This window comes from Ochlerotatus camptorhynchus, unplaced genomic scaffold, assembly GCF_037179485.1.
Source record: "Ochlerotatus camptorhynchus isolate MF236.1 unplaced genomic scaffold, CSIRO-AGI_Acam_v1.1 ptg000320l, whole genome shotgun sequence".
Classification (NCBI taxonomy): domain Eukaryota; kingdom Metazoa; phylum Arthropoda; class Insecta; order Diptera; family Culicidae; genus Ochlerotatus; species Ochlerotatus camptorhynchus.
The window spans coordinates 1,841,846-1,864,659 of NW_027040808.1; the positions used below are offsets into that span (position 1 = coordinate 1,841,846).

At 42.8% G+C, this 22,814-nt stretch overlaps 1 protein-coding gene across 1 annotated transcript; it reads left to right on the forward strand.

Moving 5' to 3' along the window:
• The first annotated feature begins 20,373 nt into the window (after positions 1 to 20,373).
• LOC135707837 (uncharacterized) lies at positions 20,374 to 22,191 on the forward strand. The gene is made up of 3 exons (XM_065229751.1): positions 20,374 to 20,576; positions 20,618 to 21,596; positions 21,655 to 22,191. Exons 1-3 carry the CDS (start codon positions 20,374 to 20,376, stop codon positions 22,189 to 22,191), a joined length of 1,719 nt encoding a protein of 572 aa, XP_065085823.1.
• Positions 22,192 to 22,814: the final 623 nt, after the last annotated feature.

The window sequence follows — 22,814 nt, forward strand, 5'->3', positions numbered from 1 at the left end:
CTTCTCCTTCGGTTGTGTTTCGCGCGTGTTCTTTTCCTACCTGGCATACGCTGCATGCACTGGATCAACATGCATCGTCCAATCGCTTGCCATTGCTACCAAGTCAGCCACAAACTCGGTGAAAGTGGCCAGATTCATGTCTAGCCTTGTTCGCCCACTCAAGCTTGAAGTTCGGTGGCGATATATCCACCTTCGCGTAGAGCAGCATAGGGTTCGACATATGATGTTGTTCTTCTGCGATGACCATAGGCACGTTAAGCAGTTGCTTGAGTAAAGCGTTAATGATCACCTCCGGCCGGGCAAACAATCTTTGAAGAGTGGCCATCACATGCGGAACCGATTCCGGGATCAAAAGTCGACTGCAAGCATCGCTGCCGACGTGCCAAATTTCCCGCATCGCTGTAGCCGCATACTTCTTTGGAGTTCCGAAATGAACTGTAAAGAATGGGCCAGTCTTCGGGATCTCCTGAAAAAATCGGCAGCTCTCGTGGTATCACTTGTCGGGCTCCTATTTGAACTGCATTAGGGTCCACGCAACCTGTTGAATTACTTTGCCCTGACCCGTAAGGAGCTGACGCACGCATTACGCCCATGTTTAGTGCTACGCAGGAATCATATCCTGATGGAGGAAGCCCTGGTACTTGTGTTTGGGTTAGTGACGTAAGAGGAATAGTACCAGAATTCGTGAACGGCATTGTTTGAGCAGACGAGCTGATCGTTGGGAAACTGCGTAATATCGGTAAATCGGGCCCCGGCGGTGGCACCGATGCTAACGAACGAAACGCGGAAGGCACACGACAATCCCATGGTTTGAACCAAGGTGGTATATTAGACGGCATAGCTGCTGGGATGTTGTGCTCAGCCAGGTTACGCCCCGTTGGTGGCACTAACGGCTCATTCAATGACTGAGTGTAATAACGCGAAGATTCCAGCCCCGGCGGTGGTTGTGGAGCGAACGAAATACGTGATGGAGGTACGTGATACACCGTAGGCGCTGTCGTTACGAGCCTGATATTAGCATGATGAATGGTCTGCTCGACCCTCGAGAAGCGTACTGACGTGGACGTCCCGAATGCACCGTCGTTGTTTAATGGAACTCACCTAGGAAGCGCTTCTGGCGCATAACTACTCGTGTCGAAATAATACAGTGCCCATTAATAATGGGGGGGCACTGTTATTGACGAACTCGTCCTATCTACGTTGAGATCCATAGCAACAATCCTCGCTGGTTTAGCTATTGTTGGTACATTACCTATAGCTGTTGTCGGTATGGGTTTGTAGTTGTTTGCTACCTTAGCACTGGGAATTGACGTCGGGGGCAGCACTGGCGCCGACGCAATGGTCACTAAGGCGGTTGTAATTGGCCTCGGTGGTAGCGCTGATCTCGGCACTATTGACTTTGTTGACGCGGACGAAACGATCACGATGGTGTTGGGAACCGACACATCAGGTTCCAACGGTGACACTGTTGTCATCAAATCAACCGCGACGAATCTGTACCGCATACCAGGCCCCGACGATGACACTGGTACAAACGTAAACGATGTACACTTTCCCATCGATTCAGCTGTTTCACCTGGAAGAACGGTGGATTCTGTTGAAGCATCTTTAGGAGTACTTGTTATTGTGAATTCCGGAGGAACCGGTACCGAAAAGTTTGGTTCTTCTATCTGCCCTACGGCAGTAACGAGCAGCGGTTGAGCGGTTACTTCATCATTGCTCGGCGAAGACTGTTGTGGATGATTACTGGACGACGCGACAGCATTACTGTTTGCTCCTACAGTCTGACCTCCTTTTTCAACCCATGATTCAGTGTTTTCGCGAACGATTCGTCGACTAACTCCACTCCTCTTGCTGGCCTTGTCATCGTCGCGATCAAGGTCCACTTAAAGTAACTCAAACTTTTGCTTCAATATCTTTTCCCCTGCTTCCAATCGCATCCTACTGAATCTTTCCTTTTTGTCTATTTTCTTCATCCGGAGTCGATTTTCCTCTTCCAACTCCTTCAAACTTAATGCCAGCTGAACCGAGCCTCGGCTACGGCGGGATCTCTGTATTTATGATTAATCTGTATCTGACTGACAAAAATCTGTAAACAAATCTGTAAAATTTCTTTATTATGGTCTTAGTGATATTTTACGGAAATCTCCATTGAGTTAATTCGTAGTTCAGAAAGACTATGTTCAAAGTTCAGAATCTTAAAAAATTACTAAGATATGCTTTCTAATGAATTTGACTATTTGAAAAATTTCGAAATCCTACAATATTTTTTTAAGTGATGTGCATCTTATCTACAGATTTAAAATACAAAGATTAAGTTACAGTTGTGAGAGGCGAATCTGTTTCCGGCTCAAGATTTTCTTAATGAAGTAACTATCACAATTTTCTAGAATTTTATTTTTTGTATGTCTGTTATTACGAAAACCTTTATCTGGACATTTGTATTATTTTTTTAAACTTCGTAATTTTTGAATAAGTTTTAACACAGAACTTTTTACTGAAAGATTAGTCGCATTGGATGCAGTATTCCAAGGGGTGTTCAACTCTGCAAACCATAATTCGTGGCGAGTTATTAGTTGTGTCAAAAGCTGTGCCAAGCGCTCTGCCGAACTTACCTATCAGGGACAATTAAAGTATGCTTATCAAGGTGTTTGGCAACCCTAAAAGTTATGATTTTTGTAATTTTGTTTACATGCTCAATTTCTCTGATGGATCATGACACCTTCATTCTCATTAGAGCGTTATCGGGTCGGGAGGTGGAAGAGGAACTGCAAACCATCAAACCTTTACGGTGTTTTAGCATAGTTCAATCCCACGCTAGGAGCAACATCTTCGAACCAGTTTTAAATCATCTGATCTACTCAGAAGTGCGTGACCGTATCGCTGATTATGATGCCTTCCCCTGAAGAACTGTCATGCTTTGAAAATAGGATTCTCAGCCCCCGCAGACTTCAGCGGAAGCGCTTTATCATGCACCTTAGATCTGTATAGAACTCTAGAAGATTCCGCCCAATCCAGTCCACACCAAGTAAGACTAATGACTGACAATAATATCCGAGAAAAAACGCAGGAGAAAATGTGAAAATTTCCGTCCCGAAGATACTCGGCAAGACCGGGGGCCAAATCTGGCCGCCCCCTATGATAAGCTTGTTTTCTTCTTTATTGTTCATTATGCATAACAAAATTGTTGATGTACCTCAACTCTCGCAGAAGATTCTGCTCTGATTCTTCGTTGTACGCTTCGAGATTGCATACACACGACAGTATCAAATGTTATGTTCAAAAATAAGAAGTATGTTCTGGAATAAAGCCTCAAGTAGAACAGCATGTGAGCTAGAATTTGAGCAGCGTTGGAAAATTTTCACAATATATCACGAAGTTCATCAAGGAAAAAGTTCGTGAGTCCTAGTGAACTTTTCGAATAGTGAATATGAAGATTCATCAAACTATAGATGCTCGATGCTCATCGTTCCACAATTAAATCCGATCTACGCAGGATGCACGGATGGTACTCTTCTTTTCATACGAATAACAGCATAGTGTATATGTTCTGCCATCCTCGTTGTATAGTTGGGAAGCATTTTCTTGATATTGAAAAAAATTGTTGGTGTGGCCATCGGGATTTTTTTACAATGATTTCATCTGTCTTGGCTGCCGTATAGACAAGACGCTCTGGACCGGCCAAGGTGTACATAGATGAACTCGATTGAAGTGAGGCCCTGATAGAAGCTTTTCTAGATGAAAACACAATCCGTGTGTTTTTTGCTGTGATTCGAAAGAGACGGACTTAGTTTTGCTAGGTTTGAAGAGATTCACGATTCAGACAATACTTACAGAATTTTTCGAATGATCCCCAAAACCGGTGGGTATCTGTTTGTCGTTTACAACTTCTTGATTGAATCCATGTATCAGTTTTATGTATGACATTCTCTCATTAGTTTTGTTTGTGAGTAAACAAAGTATTGACCCGAGTAATAAACCTTAGAAACGATCGGAATAATGTCAACACTCAACAGTGATGCCGTTTTATATTATATTGTTTATGTCAAGCTTGTCAAAGTGTGCCCTTATGTCCTGAACAATGTGTCATGCTGTGTTTTAGCATAGTGTGCAGAGTTGATAGCCTCTCATTTCTGAAATTTTGTTAATTAAATATCAATATACCCAGTTGACTCTTCGACAAATAAAAAGGGAAACTTCTATTTCTTCCAACGAGAAATCAGAGCATCTGAACATCAGAAGTCCATTCAAAAGATTCCAAGTCCATTCGAAGCTAAAACAATAATAATCTATTTAGTGAAAGAAACGATTTGGGTTTGATGCTCAGATTAAATTCAAGCTGTTCAAAAGAAATAAAAGATTATTAGGTAAAGCATAACATATTTTCCCCTTATTTGAAAAGTCTGAAATATCGGTAAATTTTTCAAAAATCTTTAATCTGTATATACAGATATCTGTATCAAAATATTGATAAAAATCTGTATGATTACAGATAAATCTATAAATGTGGCATCACTGATCTCTGGCTTAATCTTCTGGATACGCTGAAAATCAATTCATCCTTCTCCGTACACTGTTTACATAGGAAACTGTGAGCAGGGTTGGCTATCGACTCGTTTACCCCTGCGCAGCTGAAGTGCACGAACTGATCACAACGATCACACTGCACTAAATCATCGTCCGAATCAGGACGATCGCACACAATACAATTCCTTGCGATTACTTTACCTGGATTCTGGGCAACATCCGTCGTAGAGTCCATCTTATTCCGAAAATGTCCTTTCGTTATCGAAATCGATGAAATCTTTTAAGAAATATTGCGACAATTAATCAATTTGTCAAGCATCTGCATTTATGTTCCATCAGATGTCACTGCTGTTGTTTGTGGTGACATCTATCGGAAACTACGCACAATCTGTTTTCCGTTGATGGTTCACAGAGGACACTGCAGTGCAAAGCATGGATGGTACCTCAATATATGCATTTCGATTAATATTCGAAGTACCTCCTATTTTACACATTCTGCAAACAAAATAGCTCACCCCTCACAGAATTTCGATTTTTATGTATGTGGCGGGGCAGAAAGTATCTTTTGTCCAGAATATGTAAAAAAGGAGGGACTTGGAATTAAAATCAAAATGCATTTATAGAGGTACCAGACATGTTTTGTAGTGTCAGGTACTCTATTTTGTAATCTGTGAAAGGGAAATTACAAATCGAGTGTCATCAAAATACATGGCATGTTGAGAGATTGAGCTCGTGAGAGAGAATTTTCTCTCTTCAATTTGAATTTTTTGGCTCTCTGGGACAGGTAGTATAGCAGGTTAAACTGTATGGGGAAAAATCATTTTTATTTAACTGTAGCTTGTTGAACAATAATTTCCGGGGAAAAACTGAACGACAAATTCTCTGGCTAATTTCGTTAGGTTGTCGTTCACTTTTTTTGACCTGAATATGCACCGAAAGCGAATTACTCCCACTTCTCTCAATTTCTATATGGGGATTTTAATCACTTCCTACCAGCGGAACAGCGCCATCTCTGTGGAAAATGGCCGGACGATATGATTAGTTGGGTAGCAAAACACAAAATTCTGATAGCTGATACTGTACAGCTTCAAAGCTGCAATTTTATTGAATTTAGGATATAACATAGTACTACCATTTCAGTGTAAATGGAATAAATTTAGATGCTTATTATCTAATGATTTTAGCTATCGGTGAATCTAGGTTATAATTCAAGGTAGTTAAGAATTTCATTTGTTATTTATTTAATGCTCACGTATGTATGAACTCTAGTATAAATTTTGATCTAAAACGCTACCGTAGCTTAAGCTTACTTATGCAAACAAAGTGAAAGTAGTAATTTACTGGCAAATAATTTAATTATACTTCGTATCTTATTTTGAACGTGGTTAAGTGAAAATACTGCTCTTCTCACAATATACACTTTTAATTGTAAAGGTTGACACTCCTGTCATTCAGCTACGTTGAGGGTGACGACCCAGTGGTTGTCGCAACAGTGTTAAAAATACAATAGGCTTAGGTGGTATTAAATTTCATTGCATTAGAAATATTTGTTCAGCTATGAATCATAAATCTGATTAGGGCTACCTCTAAATAACGTTTTTCAGAGTTGCCACTACACAAAAGTTTGTTTGTAACTTCCATGGCTATCATTTGGAGGGTGAGCCTCCATGATTCCAGAAAAAGTGTAATTTTGGGCCACCCTAATACACATGGAGATATAAGCCACATAAGCAGGTTCCAGGACCTTTGAGAAGGAATTAATTATGGTTGTGAAACATTTAGGGTTTAAGTTGCAATTAATTTTGACTAGCGATAAATGGGAATTCTGTGACTTAAAGTCACAAATTGTCCTTCTATTGAATTTTCTTTTCCAGGTGCACTTTTGCATTGAACGAGATTTTCCATGCCATGTTAGTCATATAATATCTGCTACACTGCACTCCCAATCTTCCACTTTTACATACCAACATTTGATGCTTTTAGATTTGCCTACGAAAATAAAGTGGTTCGATACTGTAGCCAATCATGGCCCTGGATGCATCTATCTAAAGCCACAATTTGCATGCATAATCCATTCCGAGAAGAGCTTTCAACAATACGACGGTGATATCGGTCAGAAGCACATCTTTGTCCACAATATCACCGGGTGGGGTTAGTCCATTTGCTTTTTCGTTTCTCTTCGATTTCGGGAACGTTTCTTGAATATTAATTATGGGTACAGTTGAAAGCTTTGCCGGAGTGAAGTGGAGTGGATCTTGATAAGAGGAGGTGGAAAATTCGGTTTCGATTGCTCCATTTTAACCATGAACAGACAGACACTGGATGCAAACTGCAATCTGCTGATTTTCTAGTATTATTGAATGTTGCACATTAAAATGTGAAATAAGGGCTTCTCAAACATTTGAATTTTAAGTGAATCTGGTGAGCTTCCGCATAGTGGCCATTATGTTTTTAAAACGTCGATAGCACTTAGTAGTCGTAAAAAAGTGGTTACAAAGGCACTCAAAAAGTGCCTCCTCCATCCAAATCCCACGAAGTGCGCTTCAAAGAATATCGTTGAATGTTTGTTGGAGGAAACGACTCCCCATCGTCGTTTGCATCATCAGCAATACCACAATGTCTTGTTTGCCTTATCACTCCTGTTTGACTTTTGATCTGATCTGATATAAAATGTAAAATACTTAAATTGCACTCCTAAGCTGGACTGACGACTGGCAGTTTCAAGCTTCGAGCTGGAAGGCTATCTGTGGTACCATCATGGCACATTCACCTACCACGCATCCACCCCAAACCTACCTACAACGGTGGCAACTTTGAAAACCGATAAGGCACTGTGACAAAGGTATACAAATATTTGCATATGTTTCGTCTCCTCCTGATGCTGCCTTGCTTTTACCTATCCGGCGGCGGTGACCAAGGCAAGGGAGTCACATTTTCTGTATTCATAACTGTCACTCACCTCCACGCTTGGATCCAGCCCCCAGTGGGGGTAGTTGCATGAACCTGGATCCGGTGCGATGGCAAACAATTCATATCCAGCTTTCAGTTTCACCATCACAGATTTTGAGGGTTCGTTCGGTTCCGAATCGGCATTATTAACGAGTGTATTGAATTTTGATGAAGAGTGAACAATTTGCCCGATCGAAGATTATCATTAGCTAGCCATCTTTTGGGAGTCGGAATGATGGGGAGAGAGGCTGCATTCAGAAAAACCCTAGTCCTGAAATCCTGAATCTTATGTTGGTTGTGTGTTTTTCTTTTCACAATCTACTTTCACATCTGGAGCGAATCAAGCGCCATTGTTATGCAAACAAAACTTTTGACGGAATCGCTCATCCTTAGAGGCTTGGAACAATGTTGACGTTGACCCTCATCAAACGAGTGATTCTGAAGGAAACAAAAACAACACGTCCGTCGGCTGTCGCTTTCTGAATGGATGGGAGACTGTTGATTTCGGAATCGAACAAATTTGATGCGTATTCGGAAGGAACAGGTAGGTACCTACATTATTTATGAGGAAGGGTATTAAGGTTAGCATAGAAAACACACCTTCGATGGACTGAAGAAATACTCAGTATGAAACGAGAACCGACATTCGTTTAACTGGGTTATCTTTTGAGACAGGAAGGAGAATCTTCTACTTTTAGACCCAATCATTTTCTCAGGAGTATTACGACGACCTTCAGAATTCTTCTAAGCCCACCAAATTTCTATCCCATCCTGTGAATTTCGGCATCAACCACACGGCGTTCAGATAACGGATTCCAGCTTAAATTGGGTGTGAGCCATTTAAAATTGACAAAATTTCTCAGTTTATTGAAAATTTCCTTCTCAACGAAGACAAACACGGAGAACTCTACCGAAGAAGTAAAGTGCAAGCAAACACACGCTATCCTTTGGCGGCAGCAAATAGCACCGTAATGGAAGACAGTAAAAATCTGTCGCCGGCAGCTAAGCAAACATCACCCAATTCTTCAGCTGCTCGGAAAAGTTGGTGCAGCAAAAGTCCCATAAGAGGCTGCAAGATCCATGTTGGGTGGGTTTCAGTTCAGGAAGGAAAAGTCAAACGAACGGTGCCAGCCGAGGAGCAGCTCAAACAGCAAATAGACCGAGCAACGTTTGCACAGTTGCCCTTTTGTCGACGATTGGTCTAATGGAATCAATTCAATAACGCGCCAAATTGTGACATACTGTTTTTGCGGTTTCATGCACATGTCGTGGTGCTACTGCTGCTACTTTCAGTCCGGATTCGGGGTAACTCGTTCACAGTTAGTTTGCTTTCATTTCTTAATTTAGAATTGGATAACATTGGACCCGTGCGTCGTTATCTTCCATTGAACCCTTCCATTTTCCAGCAACTAAGATATCAGGTATACGCGAGAAATTTGGCTGAAGAACTGTCGTTGTCTAGTTAGAAATAGCTGGAATTCGCAATATTAACAAACTCCCTGGAAGCAGCAGCAACCCCTTTCTCATCAGCAGACGTCAGACCTCGCGTTATGGGGCTCATTTTCGACGCTCTTGTTCTGCTGTGTCGGTCCCATCTCACTCAGTGGCATCAACAGTGGCAGCGGTAGCATCACAGGTACCTCCTCCACCTACCTATCTAATTCAGATTCAAACTCAAGCAGCCAGAAAAAAACATCTCTTCATTTGTTCCCTCAATCAGCCGCACATTTGTAGATTTTTGTTTCGTTGCTGTCCCACTTTCTCCTTCTCCTCCACAGCTCGGAAGATAACAATCCCTACTGGTCTGAAAAGCGGGTTCTTTAGGACTACCGCCGCCACTGCCGCCGTCGTTACTATTCAATCATGCACTCATTCACAATAACACAATTCAATGGTTTGAAGACGACGACGAGGACGACGATGTGGATGGCACTGGTGACGAGTACCATTCACAGAGGACTCTAAACAAGATGTTGGCATCATTTCGTGGTGTTTGAGCTTTTCGAGAGATGCGGCACTCGAATATAATGATGTGGGATTAAAATTTCGTTTTGAAACCGTGACGAGACTGAGTCAAGGATTTGAGTTGAACACATTTTGCTGTATGATTGTAAAAAAAGATCATTCACACCGTCTTCAACCAGAGGATGTACAAGCTGAACACTGAAGTTTTGATAACTTAAAATTGACAACAACCAGCTTACTAAAACTGGTGAGGAAACTTGCTCTAACGAAATGTTTCACCGGCTGAAGCGGGAAAAGAACTCTCACATGGTGACAAATTTATTTCACTTGTGATTGTTTTGGGCTAAAAACCGTTGAGTCTACGCTGAATTGAGCATTATTCTCCACTAGACTCGGTTCTAACCCAACAAACCATTTTAGATGCAGACTAGCTTATGCTGACTTAAATTAGCTATATAAGCACATTTTCAGCTGTATAAGCTAATCTGCAGCTAAAATTGTTGTTGGGATGTCAGTCGCCATGGAAGTTATGTGATCTAAATGAGGTGTTGCGAGCACATCAATTTAGTAATGCAAAAGAGTCTGGTATAGAACCCACAATCTTTGCTCAGTATGCAAAAACGATAGCCAAACGAAAAAAAAAAATGGTATGAACATCAAGGTTTTTTACAACCTTTACAGTTTATTTTAAAACAAATGTAACGGCAGTTCTTACAATGATCAGTAAGGCAGATCCGAGACACTCCATAAAACTTCAGTTACTTAGGAGTTCTTAGGAATCGTCAGAAAGCTTCGGGAGTGTTCTGAGATCTTCAAAGCAGTTCTATGAACATTTGGGTGGGTCACCATTATGTGGAAAACGTAGACTTGACCTCATCAAGTGAGAACAACCCTTTTTAGTTTCATTTGGGGCCCCAAGCAACTATGCAAAGTATGAGGATGATTGGTTATGACTCGGAATTCCGCATTGCGTTTGAAATTTGCATGGAAATCAGTATGGGAAAACCTACTCTTTGGAATTTTCATTCCCAGAGACCATAATTTTGCTTGACCATGCAACTAACTATGCACAAATATAGTCCAGGAAGTGCCTAAAGTCTGGAACGCGCAAAAATTGGTCAACTTCAAATTGGTGTATTCCTGTTAAAAAATGCATACAAAACCTGAAATGCTGTATTTGGAAGTTGAGTGTATATACAATGGTTGCTACGTTGAGTTTTCACCGTTTGCTCTCCAGTTTTCAAAATGACGTCCAAGCAAAAGGAGCAGCGTGTCAAAATTTTGCTCGCGCAGCATCCGACGTTCTCACACGCCAAGATGGCTAAATTGCTGGATGTGGCCAAATCGACCGTGAAAAACGTTTTGAAAGTATTTTGGGGAGCGTCTGTCGACCGCCAGGAAGCCTGGAAGCGGTGGCAATCGTAATCCGAACTTCTCCGACGACGAAGAAGGTGGCGGTGAAATATAAGCGGAAACCTACCCTCTCCACCCAGGACGTCGCTGGTAATCCCAACGTCTTCCATACTATTGTTCAGCGTGCCAAGAAATGAGTCGGGTTGTCGACGTTTAAGAAGGTGAAGGTGGCGAACCGAGATTACAAACAAAACATGTCGGCAAAACTATATACGAATCTGCTCACAAAGTTCGACTGTGTCAACAGAGTAGATTCAGGAGGCAGTAAAAAGAAATGCAATGGCTGAGGCTTCGCGCGAAATAAAAATTTTACACCATTGATGATAAGTTCGAGTTTTTTTTTTTTTAACTCTTTATTTGTTCCAAATTCAAAATAAATTACATTTCATTTTAACCTAGGTGCTCCAGATACTGCAGTAACGTACCAGCCTTAATTGTTATGATATATATCTAAGTGTTTTTACATTGTTCATGTCTTGGCAATTCAGTATTTTAAACAGGTTTTTTAACCTGCATGTCAGTATAACAATTGATATCTTAAAACTTAAAACTAAAACTAAATCTTATCTAAGTATTAAGGGAATTAATCGTTGCAATTGAGGATTGTAACGATTTTTGCCTGAAATTATTAATTATTTTGTTGGACATTTGTTCTAAAGTCTCAACATTCGAAATTCTATGTACCTCGGTAGTACTGTACCAGGGAGGCAACTTCAAAATCATTTTCAGAACTTTGTTCTGAATCCTTTGAAGTGCTTTTTTCCTGGTAGTGCAGCAACTAGACCATATTGGCACAGCGTAAAGCATGGCCGGTCTAAAAACTTGTTTAAATATTAGAAGTTTATTCGTCAGGCAAAGTTTGGATTTCCTGTTTATAAGAGGATACAAACATTTTATATATTTGTTACATTTGGCTTGAATGCCCTCAATGTGATCTTTAAAAGTTAATTTTTGGTCAAGTATTAATCCAAGATATTTCACTTGGTTTGACCAGGAAATTGGAACTCCGTTCATAGTGACTATGTGACTACTACTAGGTTTCAAAAAGGAAGCTCTAGGCTTATGTGGAAATATTATAAGTTGAGTTTTGGAAGCGTTGGGAGAAATCTTCCATTTTTGTAAATAAGAAGAGAAAATATCTAAACTTTTCTGCAGTCTGCTGCAAATAACACGAAGACTTCTTCCTTTAGCGGAAATGCCTGTGTCATCAGCGAACAAAGATTTGTGGCAACCCTGAGGCAAATCAGGGAGGTCCGAAGTGAAAATGTTATACAATATAGGCCCAAGAATGCTACCCTGAGGAACTCCAGCTCTAACAGGGAGTCGTTCAGATTTGGAATTTTGATAATTTACCTGCAGAGTTCTGTCAGTTAAATAATTTTGAACTAATTTCATAATATAAAGTGGAAAATTAAACTTTTTCAATTTAGCAATCAAACCTTCATGCCAAACACTGTCGAATGCTTTTTCTATGTCTAGAAGAGCAACTCCAGTTGAGTGGCCTTCCGATTTGTTTGAACGAATTAAATTGGTAACTCTTAAGAGTTGATGAGTAGTTGAATGCCCATGGCGAAATCCAAACTGCTCATCTGCAAAAATTGAGTTCGTATTGATGTGAAGCATCATTCTATTCAAAATTATCTTTTCAAAAAGTTTGCTTATTGAAGAAAGCAAACTTATTGGGCGGTAGCTAGAAGCTTCAGCTGGATTTTTATCCGGCTTCAAAATTGGAACAACTTTTGCATTTTTCCATTTATCAGGAAAGTATGCCAAATGGAAACATCTGTTAAATAATTTTACCAAGAAAGACAAGGTACTCTCTGGGAGTTTTTTGATGAGGATATAGAAAATTACATCATCACCTGGAGCTTTCATATTTTGAAACTTTTTAGTTATAGACCTTACTTCGTCCAAATCAGTTCCCCAGCAATCATCAAAAATATTTTCCCGAGAGAAAAAATTCAGATAATCCCGAGCAACCTGATTCTCAATAGGACTAGTAAGACCCAAACTGAAATTATGGGAACTCTCGAATTGCTTAACAAGTTTCTGAGCTTTTTCCAAATTTGTGATCAAAATTTTACCACCTGCTTTAAGCGCTGGAATAGGCTTTTGAGGTTTTTTTCAAAATTTTTGTGAGTTTCCGAAAGGGTTTGGAACTCGGGTCTTATTTAGAAATATTATTTTCAAAAGTTTTGTTCCTCAGGGCAGAGAATCGCTTTTTAATTTGTTTTTGCAAATCCCGCCAGATAACCTTCATGGCAGGATAGCGTGTTCTTTGATATTGTCTCCTACGGACATTTTTAAGACGGATCAAGAGCTGAAGATCGTCGTCTATTATAATTGAATCGAATTTAACCTCGCATTTTGGTACTGAGGCAGCTCTTGCTTCAACTATAGAAGTAGTCAGAGATTCAAGAGCATAATTAATTTCATCTTTGGTTTGCAAAGGAATGTTTGGATCGAAGTTATATTCCATAAATGTTCGATACTGCTCCCAATCAGCTCTATGGTAATTGAAAGTAGAGCTGTTGGGATTACAAATTATTTCTTGGGATATTTCAAAAGTTACTGGACCTTTTGTCCTTCGACCTCTCGTCCTTCGACCTCTCGTCCTTCGACCTTTTGTTCTTCGACCTTTTGTCCTTCGATCTCTTCCTGATAGAAAGAGCAAATTCTCGGTCGATGAAAACAAAGATTGGATGACAAGGGTGAACAAACGTGCGGGCTGTGCAACCAGATGACTGCAACGCAGTTGATGAGATTTTTAGTTTCAAAAAAATTGAGTCGCTCCGATCAGAAAAGAATAACTAAATTTGAAATTTGGGTAGGTTGATAGTTTCGCTAGAGTGTGGCAGTGTTAAAATTTGAATAGAAGTTGAACGTTTTACCTGTAGATTTGAAGAAGTACTTCAGATCTCCTCATCCATTCTTGTAAAAGTTAGGTAGAGAAGTGTGCGTTTGACTAGTACTGTCATATTAATTCGCTCATTTTCAACTCCTCTTCAATTTTCACACTTCCGCACTCTAGCGGAACTATAAATCTACCCTCTTCAGAACTTTCTCTAGCTAATTAATTATCACACTAAAGTTTCATTCATGTCACTAAAGCTTTGGATAAAATTTCCAATCATCTCTGAATATTATGAGATTGTTTTCTTTAAGATCGCCGAAAACGGCAATTTTATGCATGCTAGGCCTAAGAAATCTGTAACTTACTGTCTCATTATATTAAAAGCTCTGGTAGAATTAAATTAAATTAATTAAATCCTCACTAAACTGACTCTTCCTGGTCACCACGATCAATTGAATTGAAGTCAATGGTTGCCGTTCTCAAAGCCTCCAATTATTTTTCCACTAAATTCTAACAATCCCATCACCTGAACGTTTGTTAAAACATTAGCTTTTCGTTGAAAACCTATGTTTTTCGTACAACAGCTAAAAACACATAAGTTTAACGACTAAAGGAATATTCCAAATTGATGAATGCAATGCTCATATACCGTAAAAATTGATAGTGTCCACATGATCCAGAAGAGAGGAGAAGGCGAGAATAAGTGGGAGGTATTGAGAAAAGTTGAATTGTTGAAATCTCTACATAGCAAGACCAACAATAGAAAAGGCCTCAACTCCTTTTTGCAAACAAACCTTGTAAGGCCATTTTCTCGCGAACCGAAGTCCGCCAAGCGAAACCAACAAAATGAACAGGTAGGAGATTTTTTCCTCTACCCGATTGTTGTTTAGGTTTGCGAATGTTGCTTTCGATTTATGAGAAAATGGCCTTACAAGGTTTGTTTACAAAATGGAGTTGAGGCCATTTCAATTGTTGGTCTTGATAGAGCGTGTTGATAGCAGAGTAGGAGGAGCGGAGATATTGTACCAGGTAGGTCTGTTCACTTGCAGTTTCTGGATTCGCAGGACACCAAGGCGGTCACAATCAGGGAATCAACCACAACACTACTGGTGAGTATTAAAACTTAATTTTTCACTGTGTTCACTCTGCTTTAATTCACTTTACTTGTACATTATAATTATCAAACTAATCTTAATAACAATTCACTTCACATCACGGTTCAATACGGCAGGCCTTTTATATCATGGGTAGACGGAAGCTAGGTGGTCTCCATGTTGCTCAATATGGCGTTTCTTCAAACGCATCGTTGATTTTACGTCGATCTCGTCTAACGAGGGATTCCTATTCGATGTGTGATGAAAGCTGAAGTACAGATGGCACAGATACTCCTCCGTACATCGAACATGCTGGCCCCTTCAGAAATATAATTTCTGACGACATTCGAAAAAATAAATAAACTATGGTTGGTTGTTCCTCGGCATCGCAGTCGACCTTGCGCTGACAGTTGTAAGCATCACGACGAAAGCAAAGAAGCAAGCGAAGATGGCTGGTCCAGGCATAATATATGCTTTCAAGACCAACAATAGAAAAGGCCTCAACTCCATTTTGTAAACAAACCTTGTAAGGCCATTTTCTCGCGAACTGAAGTCCGCCAAGCGAAACCAACAAAATGAACAGGTAGGGAAATTTTTGCTCTACCCGATTGTTGTTTAGGTTTGCGAATGTAGCTTTCGATTTGTGAGAAAATGGCCTTACGAGGTTTGTTTAGAAAATGGAGTTGAGGCCATTTCAATTGTTGGTCTTGAGTTAGTGCGCAGCTGTAGTGATGATAAATCAAGACCAACAATTGAAATGGCCTCAACTCCATTTTGTAAACAAACCTCGTAAGGCCATTTTCTCACAAATCGAAAGCTACATTCGCAAACCTAAACTACAATCGGGTAGAGCAAAAATTTCCCTACCTGTTCATTTTGTTGGTTTCGCTTGGCGGACTTCGGTTCGCGAGAAAATGGCCTTACAAGGTTTGTTTACAAAATGGAGTTGAGGCCTTTTCTATTGTTGGTCTTGAAAGACTCGGTGCTCCATCGTTTCCATACGTCTTGGAAGATTTTTTGCGTCTGCTGCCAATGATGGAGTCTGTTGAACGGAATTACTGATAAATCTTCATCCGGAAATGCCTTCAAAGATGATCCAATCAAGAAGTGCCCTGATGTAAGCGGCTGGAAATCAGACGGGTCATCGCTGATCGGAATAATGGGTCTGGAGTTGAGGCAGCATTCTATCTGAATGAGAAGTGTTTCCATGTCGCCGTAGTCTATTTTGAACGGCCCCAATACCCGGAACAGATGTTTTTGAGCTGAAGCAATGGCAGATTCCCATAACCCTCCGAAATGGGAGGCCTTCGGTGGATTGAAATGCCATTTGATGCCGTTGCTGGTACATTCATGGGCGAAACCTTGCTTGAAGTCGTTGCTGCGTAACAATCTTCGAAGTTCGTTGGAAGCACCAACAAAGTTGCGTCCATTGTCGCTGTATATTTCCGAGCAGAATCCTCGGCGTGAAGCTAAAACGTCGGAACGCCTGCATAAACTTTGCTGTTGTTAGGTCCACAACTAATTCGATATGTATGGCTTTGATGCAAAAACATACAAACACCGCAACGTACGCCTTCCTTGCTGCTGACCGTCGGTTGGCTGGTCGCAGAAGAATTGGTCCCCAGTAGTCAACACCTGTTACTGCGAACGGCCGGGCTGCTGTGACATGAGCTGGAGGTAGATCAGCCATGAACTGTTCCACCTTTTTGGGGTTTGCTCTGAAGCACGCAACGCAGTTGTGGACTACTTTCCTGGCCAGACTCCTGGCCCCTATGAGCCAGTATCGGTTGCGAAGAAGAGTGAGGAGAAGCTGTGGGTTTGCGTGAAGATTTCGTTCATGGACTTGTTTGACCAGAAGAAACGAGAATGGGTGGTGTTCCGGAAGCAAAATTTGATGCTTGCTGTCGAATGACTGTTGTGCGTTAGTCAATCGACCTCCGATGCGAATGATTCCTTTATCGGACAGAAACGGGTTAAACCAACGAAGTCTTGATCTGGTAGAAATTGGTCATCTCTCGCTAAGTTGTGTCCATTCGACGGGAAAAGCCTGCTGCAGTAGGAGGTGACACGTAGCAACCGTTGGTAATTGGAAAACGACGCAACAAAATTATCGATGAAAGTCGGCTCTTGATGGACGTTGCGAGCTGCAACTGATACCTTGTGGGCTTCTCGTAGAGTCATAGGAGTCTGTAGATCGTTGTGTAGTCCGATCGGCCACTGATCTGGTTCCAACTGTGGCCAAGCTGGTCCACTCCACCAAAGGGTGCTACTGACAAGAGATTCTGCTGTGGCTCCACGAGAAAGAATGTCAGTTGGGTTTTCTTTCCCTGCGATGTGATTACAGTTGCAGCCTTCAGTGGCCAACTGTATCTTGGATACTCTATTTGCCACAAACGTTGTCCAGGTGGATGGATTGCCCTTTAGCCAGCAGAGGACCGTGGTGGAATCGACCCAGAAAAAAGTCTGCATTTGGTTAGGCAAGGAAGCGATGATCTTCTGGTAGAGTTCTGCAGCGAAAAGAGCTCCACACAGTTCAAGTCGCGGAATGCTACTTTATTATCTTGCATTTGCTGTTTCTTCAAGAGTTGAAGTAGAGTAGATGGAAAGGCACGAGTTCTTCTCTAGGCAAGATTCTCAGAGGTCTGGGTTTGCATTTGGGCGGCAGTACTTCTGAAATTTTAAATCTGATAGTCATTATTGAAGAAGGGTGCTGGGGTGGCGACTATTCTATTATTTTGATGACGATCTAAAAAGATCAAACGATCAAAAACTAGTTTTCCCAAAATTGAGGTTAAGGCCTCATTTCATACGCTATTTAGTATTTACCCTTATGAGTGATTTTGTAACAAGCAATGTTAGAAATATGACATTTCCCTAACGCTATTGTTAGGGAAATGTCATATTTCTAACATTGCTTGTTACAAAATCACTCATAAGGGTAAATACTTAATAGCGTATGAAATGCAATGGGTTATGATTTTGATGCTAGTCAGAGGATTTTTTGTTAGAATTTTTGTTATTGAATCTACATCCGGAATCTAAATTGTAACAACCGTTGTTACAACAATCGGGAGATCAAAATAACACAGGATATGAGTAGTTTGTTATTTCGGGAAGGCTACCCGAGAAGACGAGAATATCAAATAAATAGCAAGGTTTACTATTAAAATTGAGGAACAGAATATCATAAATTGCTATTATAGCTGTTTAGTTTGATTGATATAAGTGGGAAAATATCAATAATAATATCAAAAAATCTTTGACACCATAAGTGAGTAATAGCAAAGTAAGTTTCTGCCATATTAGAAAAAAAAAACATAGCTAATTAATTAAACATTTTGCTATTACATGTATACCTCGATATAACGTAACTGTCACTTTTAACTTCCGAGGATACACCTATGTTTTTTATGATGATTGTGCGCACCGCCGAGCACTGGTCACATATCTTGCGCCGTGCCACAGGAGACATCCTTCACTTCGTCAGTCACGCCCGCACACCCGAAATGGTACCATCTTTGGCAGTGGTCGCAAAACACCATTTCGTCCTCGGCACTATCCGGTAGTTGGCATCCCACGCAACTGTAACCCGTCTTATCAAGATCTGGTATCGGTCCCGGCAGAGAGAGAAGAAACCCTGCAGGATATGCGGTCGTCTTGATCATCGGATCCGGAACTGTGAGACGTTTAGAAGACTTCGGATAACGGAAAGATCGGAGGCAGTTCGTAAGTTGCAGCTATGCTATCTGTGCCTGAACGAGCATGGAAATGCACGTTGCAAACTTAATTTTCGATGCAACGTGGGTCAGTGTAGTGAGCCACACAATCCTCTGCTGCATTTCGACCAGTCGCCAGCCGCCAATTCTAACTGTTACCTGCATAACATCCAGCGCAAACCATCGGTGATATTCCGGATGATTCCGGTAACACTCTACAACGGAAGCTCTGCCGTGGACACCATAGCTTTCCTGGACGAAGGTTCTTCGTATACGTTGGTCGAGAAGTCACTGGCAAACTTATTGCGAGCAAAGGGGGTCGTGCAACCACTCCGAGTGACGTGGACAGCAGGAGTGACCCAATTGGAGAAGGATTTGAGAAGGGTGGAGCTCTTTATTTCCGCACGAGGATCGTCACAACGTTTTCGTATCACGGCTGCCCACACGGTCGAGAGTCTGAAGCTACCGCAACAAACCATAGCTATGTCAGAGGTGGTCAACGAACATCCCCACCTTCGAGGTTTACCTGTGTCCGATCTACGCAGAGGAGTTCCTCAAATCATCATCGGCCTGAAAGACATCCATCTATACGCGCCCATCGAATCCAGAATCGGTCGACCGGATGAACCGATCGCCGTCAAGTCGAAGCTGGGATGGACGATCTACGGACCTACCCATTCAAGCCACTCAGAAACGGGAATAGTTGGACATCACAGCTGTGACATCGTATCCAACGAGGATTTGCACGACCTGTTACGGAGTCATTACGCCCTGGAAGAATCTATGATTTCCGTAGCACTGCTTCCCGAATCCAGTGAAGACAAGAGAGCGAAAAAGATCCTGCACAGCACGACCATCAGAATTGGGAACCGTTTCGAGACAGGACTTTTGTGGAGAGAGGACGACCCACGATTCCCTGACAGCTACCCGATGGCGGTCAAACGGTTCCGTTGTCTAGAGAGACGGTTGGTAAAAGATCGTAGCCTGTACGACAAGGTAAGGGGGCTAATATCCGATTATACTAAGAAGGGGTACATCCATGTAGCTTCAAAGTCTGAGCTAGCTGAGTTCCAACCGGATGAGGTGTGGTATTTGCCACTGAGTGTTGTAATACATCCGAAGAAGCCAGGGAAAGTCCGTTTAGTGTGGGACGCTGCGGCCGCAGTAAATGGGGTGTCACTGAACTCGAAGCTTTTGAAAGGTCCGGACATGCTGACTCCACTCCCAAGCGTATTATCGAAGTTCCGTGAGCGAGAAGTGGGTTTTGGAGGTGACATCAGGGAGATGTATCTTCAAATGATGGTCCGTAAAGCTGATAAGCGATCACGATTCGTCTTCCGAGGAAGTTCAGCGGAGGAATTCGAGGTCTACATCATAGATGTGACGATGTTTGGTGCGACGAGCTCGCCATGCTCCGCCCAATTCGTTAAGCACCTCAACGCGAGAGAGTATGCAGTGCAGTTTCCGGAAGCGGCAAAGGCGATCGTGGAGAACCATTATGTTGACGATTACTTCGACAGCACGGACACAGTAGAGCAGGCAGTTAAACGAGCGCAGGATGTGAGGTACGTACACGCGAAAGCCGGTTTCGAAATCTGGAACTGGGTGGCCAGCTCCAACGAAGTTCTCCAGAGCATGGGGGAACCAAAGGCTGCAAAATGTGTGCAGTTCACGGAAGATAAGGGAACGAGCCTAGAGCGAGTCTTGGGCATAGCTTGGTGTCCGAATGGCGACGAGTTCACGTTTTTAGCAAAGCTACGGGACGAGTTGATGCCGTACATATCGGGAGAACGAAGACCCACCAAACTTGTTTGATCCACTTGGAATGCTAGCAACGTTCACCGCTCACGGAAAAATGCTAATCCAGGATTTGTGGCGTAGTGGCAGTGATTGGGATCAACCGATCGACGACGATTGCTGCGATAAGTGGAATCGGTGGATCAGTCGACTTCCAGAGGTTGAGAACGTGAAGATCCCACGCTACTACTTCCGAAGATGCAGTTCCGTCGATTATAACTCCCTCCAACTCCATGTTCTTGTCGATGCCAGTCAAGACGCGTACGGTGCGGCTGCGTATTTTCGTGCTTTGACCGACGAAGGGCCGTTGTGTTCCCTGGTGATGGCGAGGTCGAAGGTCGCACCGTTGAAGATGCTGTCAATTCCACGTCTCGAGCTGCAGGCAGCAGTCGTAGGATCCAGGCTAATGAATTCCGTGATCGAGGCTCATTCGTTGGACGTGAAGAAAAGGTTCATCTGGTCCGATTCAAGGACGGTGATTTCGTGGATTCAGTCGGAGCAGCGCCGATACAAACCATTCGTAGCCTTTCTGAAATTCTGAGTCTCACGAAACACAGTGAGTGGCGGTGGATCTCTACGAAGAGCAATATTGCCGATGATCTAACGAAGTGGAAGAAGGGAAGCAGTTTGGATTCGAATGGTCCATGGTTCCAAGGCCCGCGATTCCTGTATCAGCCGGAAGAAGAATGGACGCAGCAAGACAGCGTGGAGCCGAATACCACAGAAGAAGTCCGAGCATGTCATCTGATTCATGATGTCTCGATAGCGGAGTCCGTGGTAGATGCGACGCGTTTCTCGCGTTGGAAAGTTTTGGTCAGAACGGTAGCGTGCATGTACCGGTTCACGTCCAATTGCATCAAAAAACGGGAAGGCTTGGCGATTGAAACGGTGTCGGCACCAGCAAGGGTGCAACGATTGGTGAAGCGGTCTGTACAAGCGGTGGTGGTTCCACTGAAGCGAGAGGAGTTTCAACGTGCTGAAGCCTACCTGTGGCGTTCTGCGCAGTCGGAGTTTTACGGGGAAGAAATCCTGATCCTGTTAAAAAACCGAGAGCTTCCGTACACCGAATGGCATCCGTTGGAGAAAAACAGCAGTCTGTACGACCTCAGCCCATTCTTGGACGAGGAAGATGTGCTACGAATGGAGGGCAAAGCGGCTCAGGGTTCATTTCTTCCATTTGAACTCAGATTCCCCATCATCTTGCCAAGAAAGCATCAAATCACGACCAGATTGCTGGAGTACTATCATCAGCAAGCAGCTCATGCGAATTCGGAGACTGCTGTAATTGAAATCCGACAGCGTTTCCGGATTCCAAATCTCCGGACGGAATTGAAAACAGTGGCAAAGGCGTGCGTGCAGAGTGAGAAAGTGTATTCCGAAAATCCCGAGAATGGCTCCACTTCCATTGGCGCGAGTTACTCCAGGTTTCCAGCCCTTCAGCTTCACTGGCGTTGACTACTGTGGGCCAATCATTGTTACCGTTGGACGTCGATCGGAAAAGCGGTGGATTTGTCTCTTCACTTGCCTAGCAACGAGGGCAATCCATCTTGAGGTCGCTCATAGCTTGTCCACTCAGTCGTGCCTGATGGCCATCCGACGTTTCGTTTGCCGAAGAGGCAAGCCGATCGAGTTTTTCTCGGATAACGGCACAAACTTCCAGGGCGCCAGCAAGCAAATTATGCAGAAGATCGAAGGAGACTGCGAGGAAGAGTTGACGGATTCCAGGACCCGCTGGAACTTCAATCCTCCAAGTGCACCTCACATGGGCGGTATTTGGGAGCGGTTGGTTCGCTCGGTGAAAGCAGCGTTGGAGGTGCTCAACGACGGACGACGATTGACGGACGAGGTGTTGCTGACTGTGTTGGCGGAGGCTTAAGACCTGATCAACTCTCGCCCCCTGATGTACTGTGGTCTCGCACCGAATGCGGGAGAAGCCCTCACGCCGAACCATTTTGTGAAGGGAATCGGGGCGACTGGTAAAGCGGAAATGGTTCCCCAAACAAATGAAGCAGAAGCTTTGCGGGACAGCTTCAAACGGTCCCAAGCGTTGGCAGATCAGCTGTGGAAGAGATGGGTGTCGGAATATTTGCCCACGATCAACAAGCGATCGAAGTGGCATTCGGAGGCACAACCAGTTAGTCGTGGAGACCTGGTTTACATCGCAAACGAAGGTATGCGGAAGAGCTGGACACGGGGCATGGTGTTGGAAGTCTACCCTGGAGCAGATGGAAGGATTAGGCAGGCGTTGGTGAAGACGGCGAAAGGAGAGTACAGGCGCCCGGTAACGAAATTGGCGGTGCTGGAAATCCAGGATAGTAAATCTGGCTCCATGGAGGAACCCTCACCAGAATTACGGGGAGGGGGTATGTGCGCACCGCCGAGCACTGGTCACATACCTTGCGCCGTGCCGTACCTGTGGAGCGCAATGAACGTTGCGCCTAAACGTCAATGATGGAACGGGTGGAAACAAAGCGAATGAGAGTGTGAGAGAGTAACATA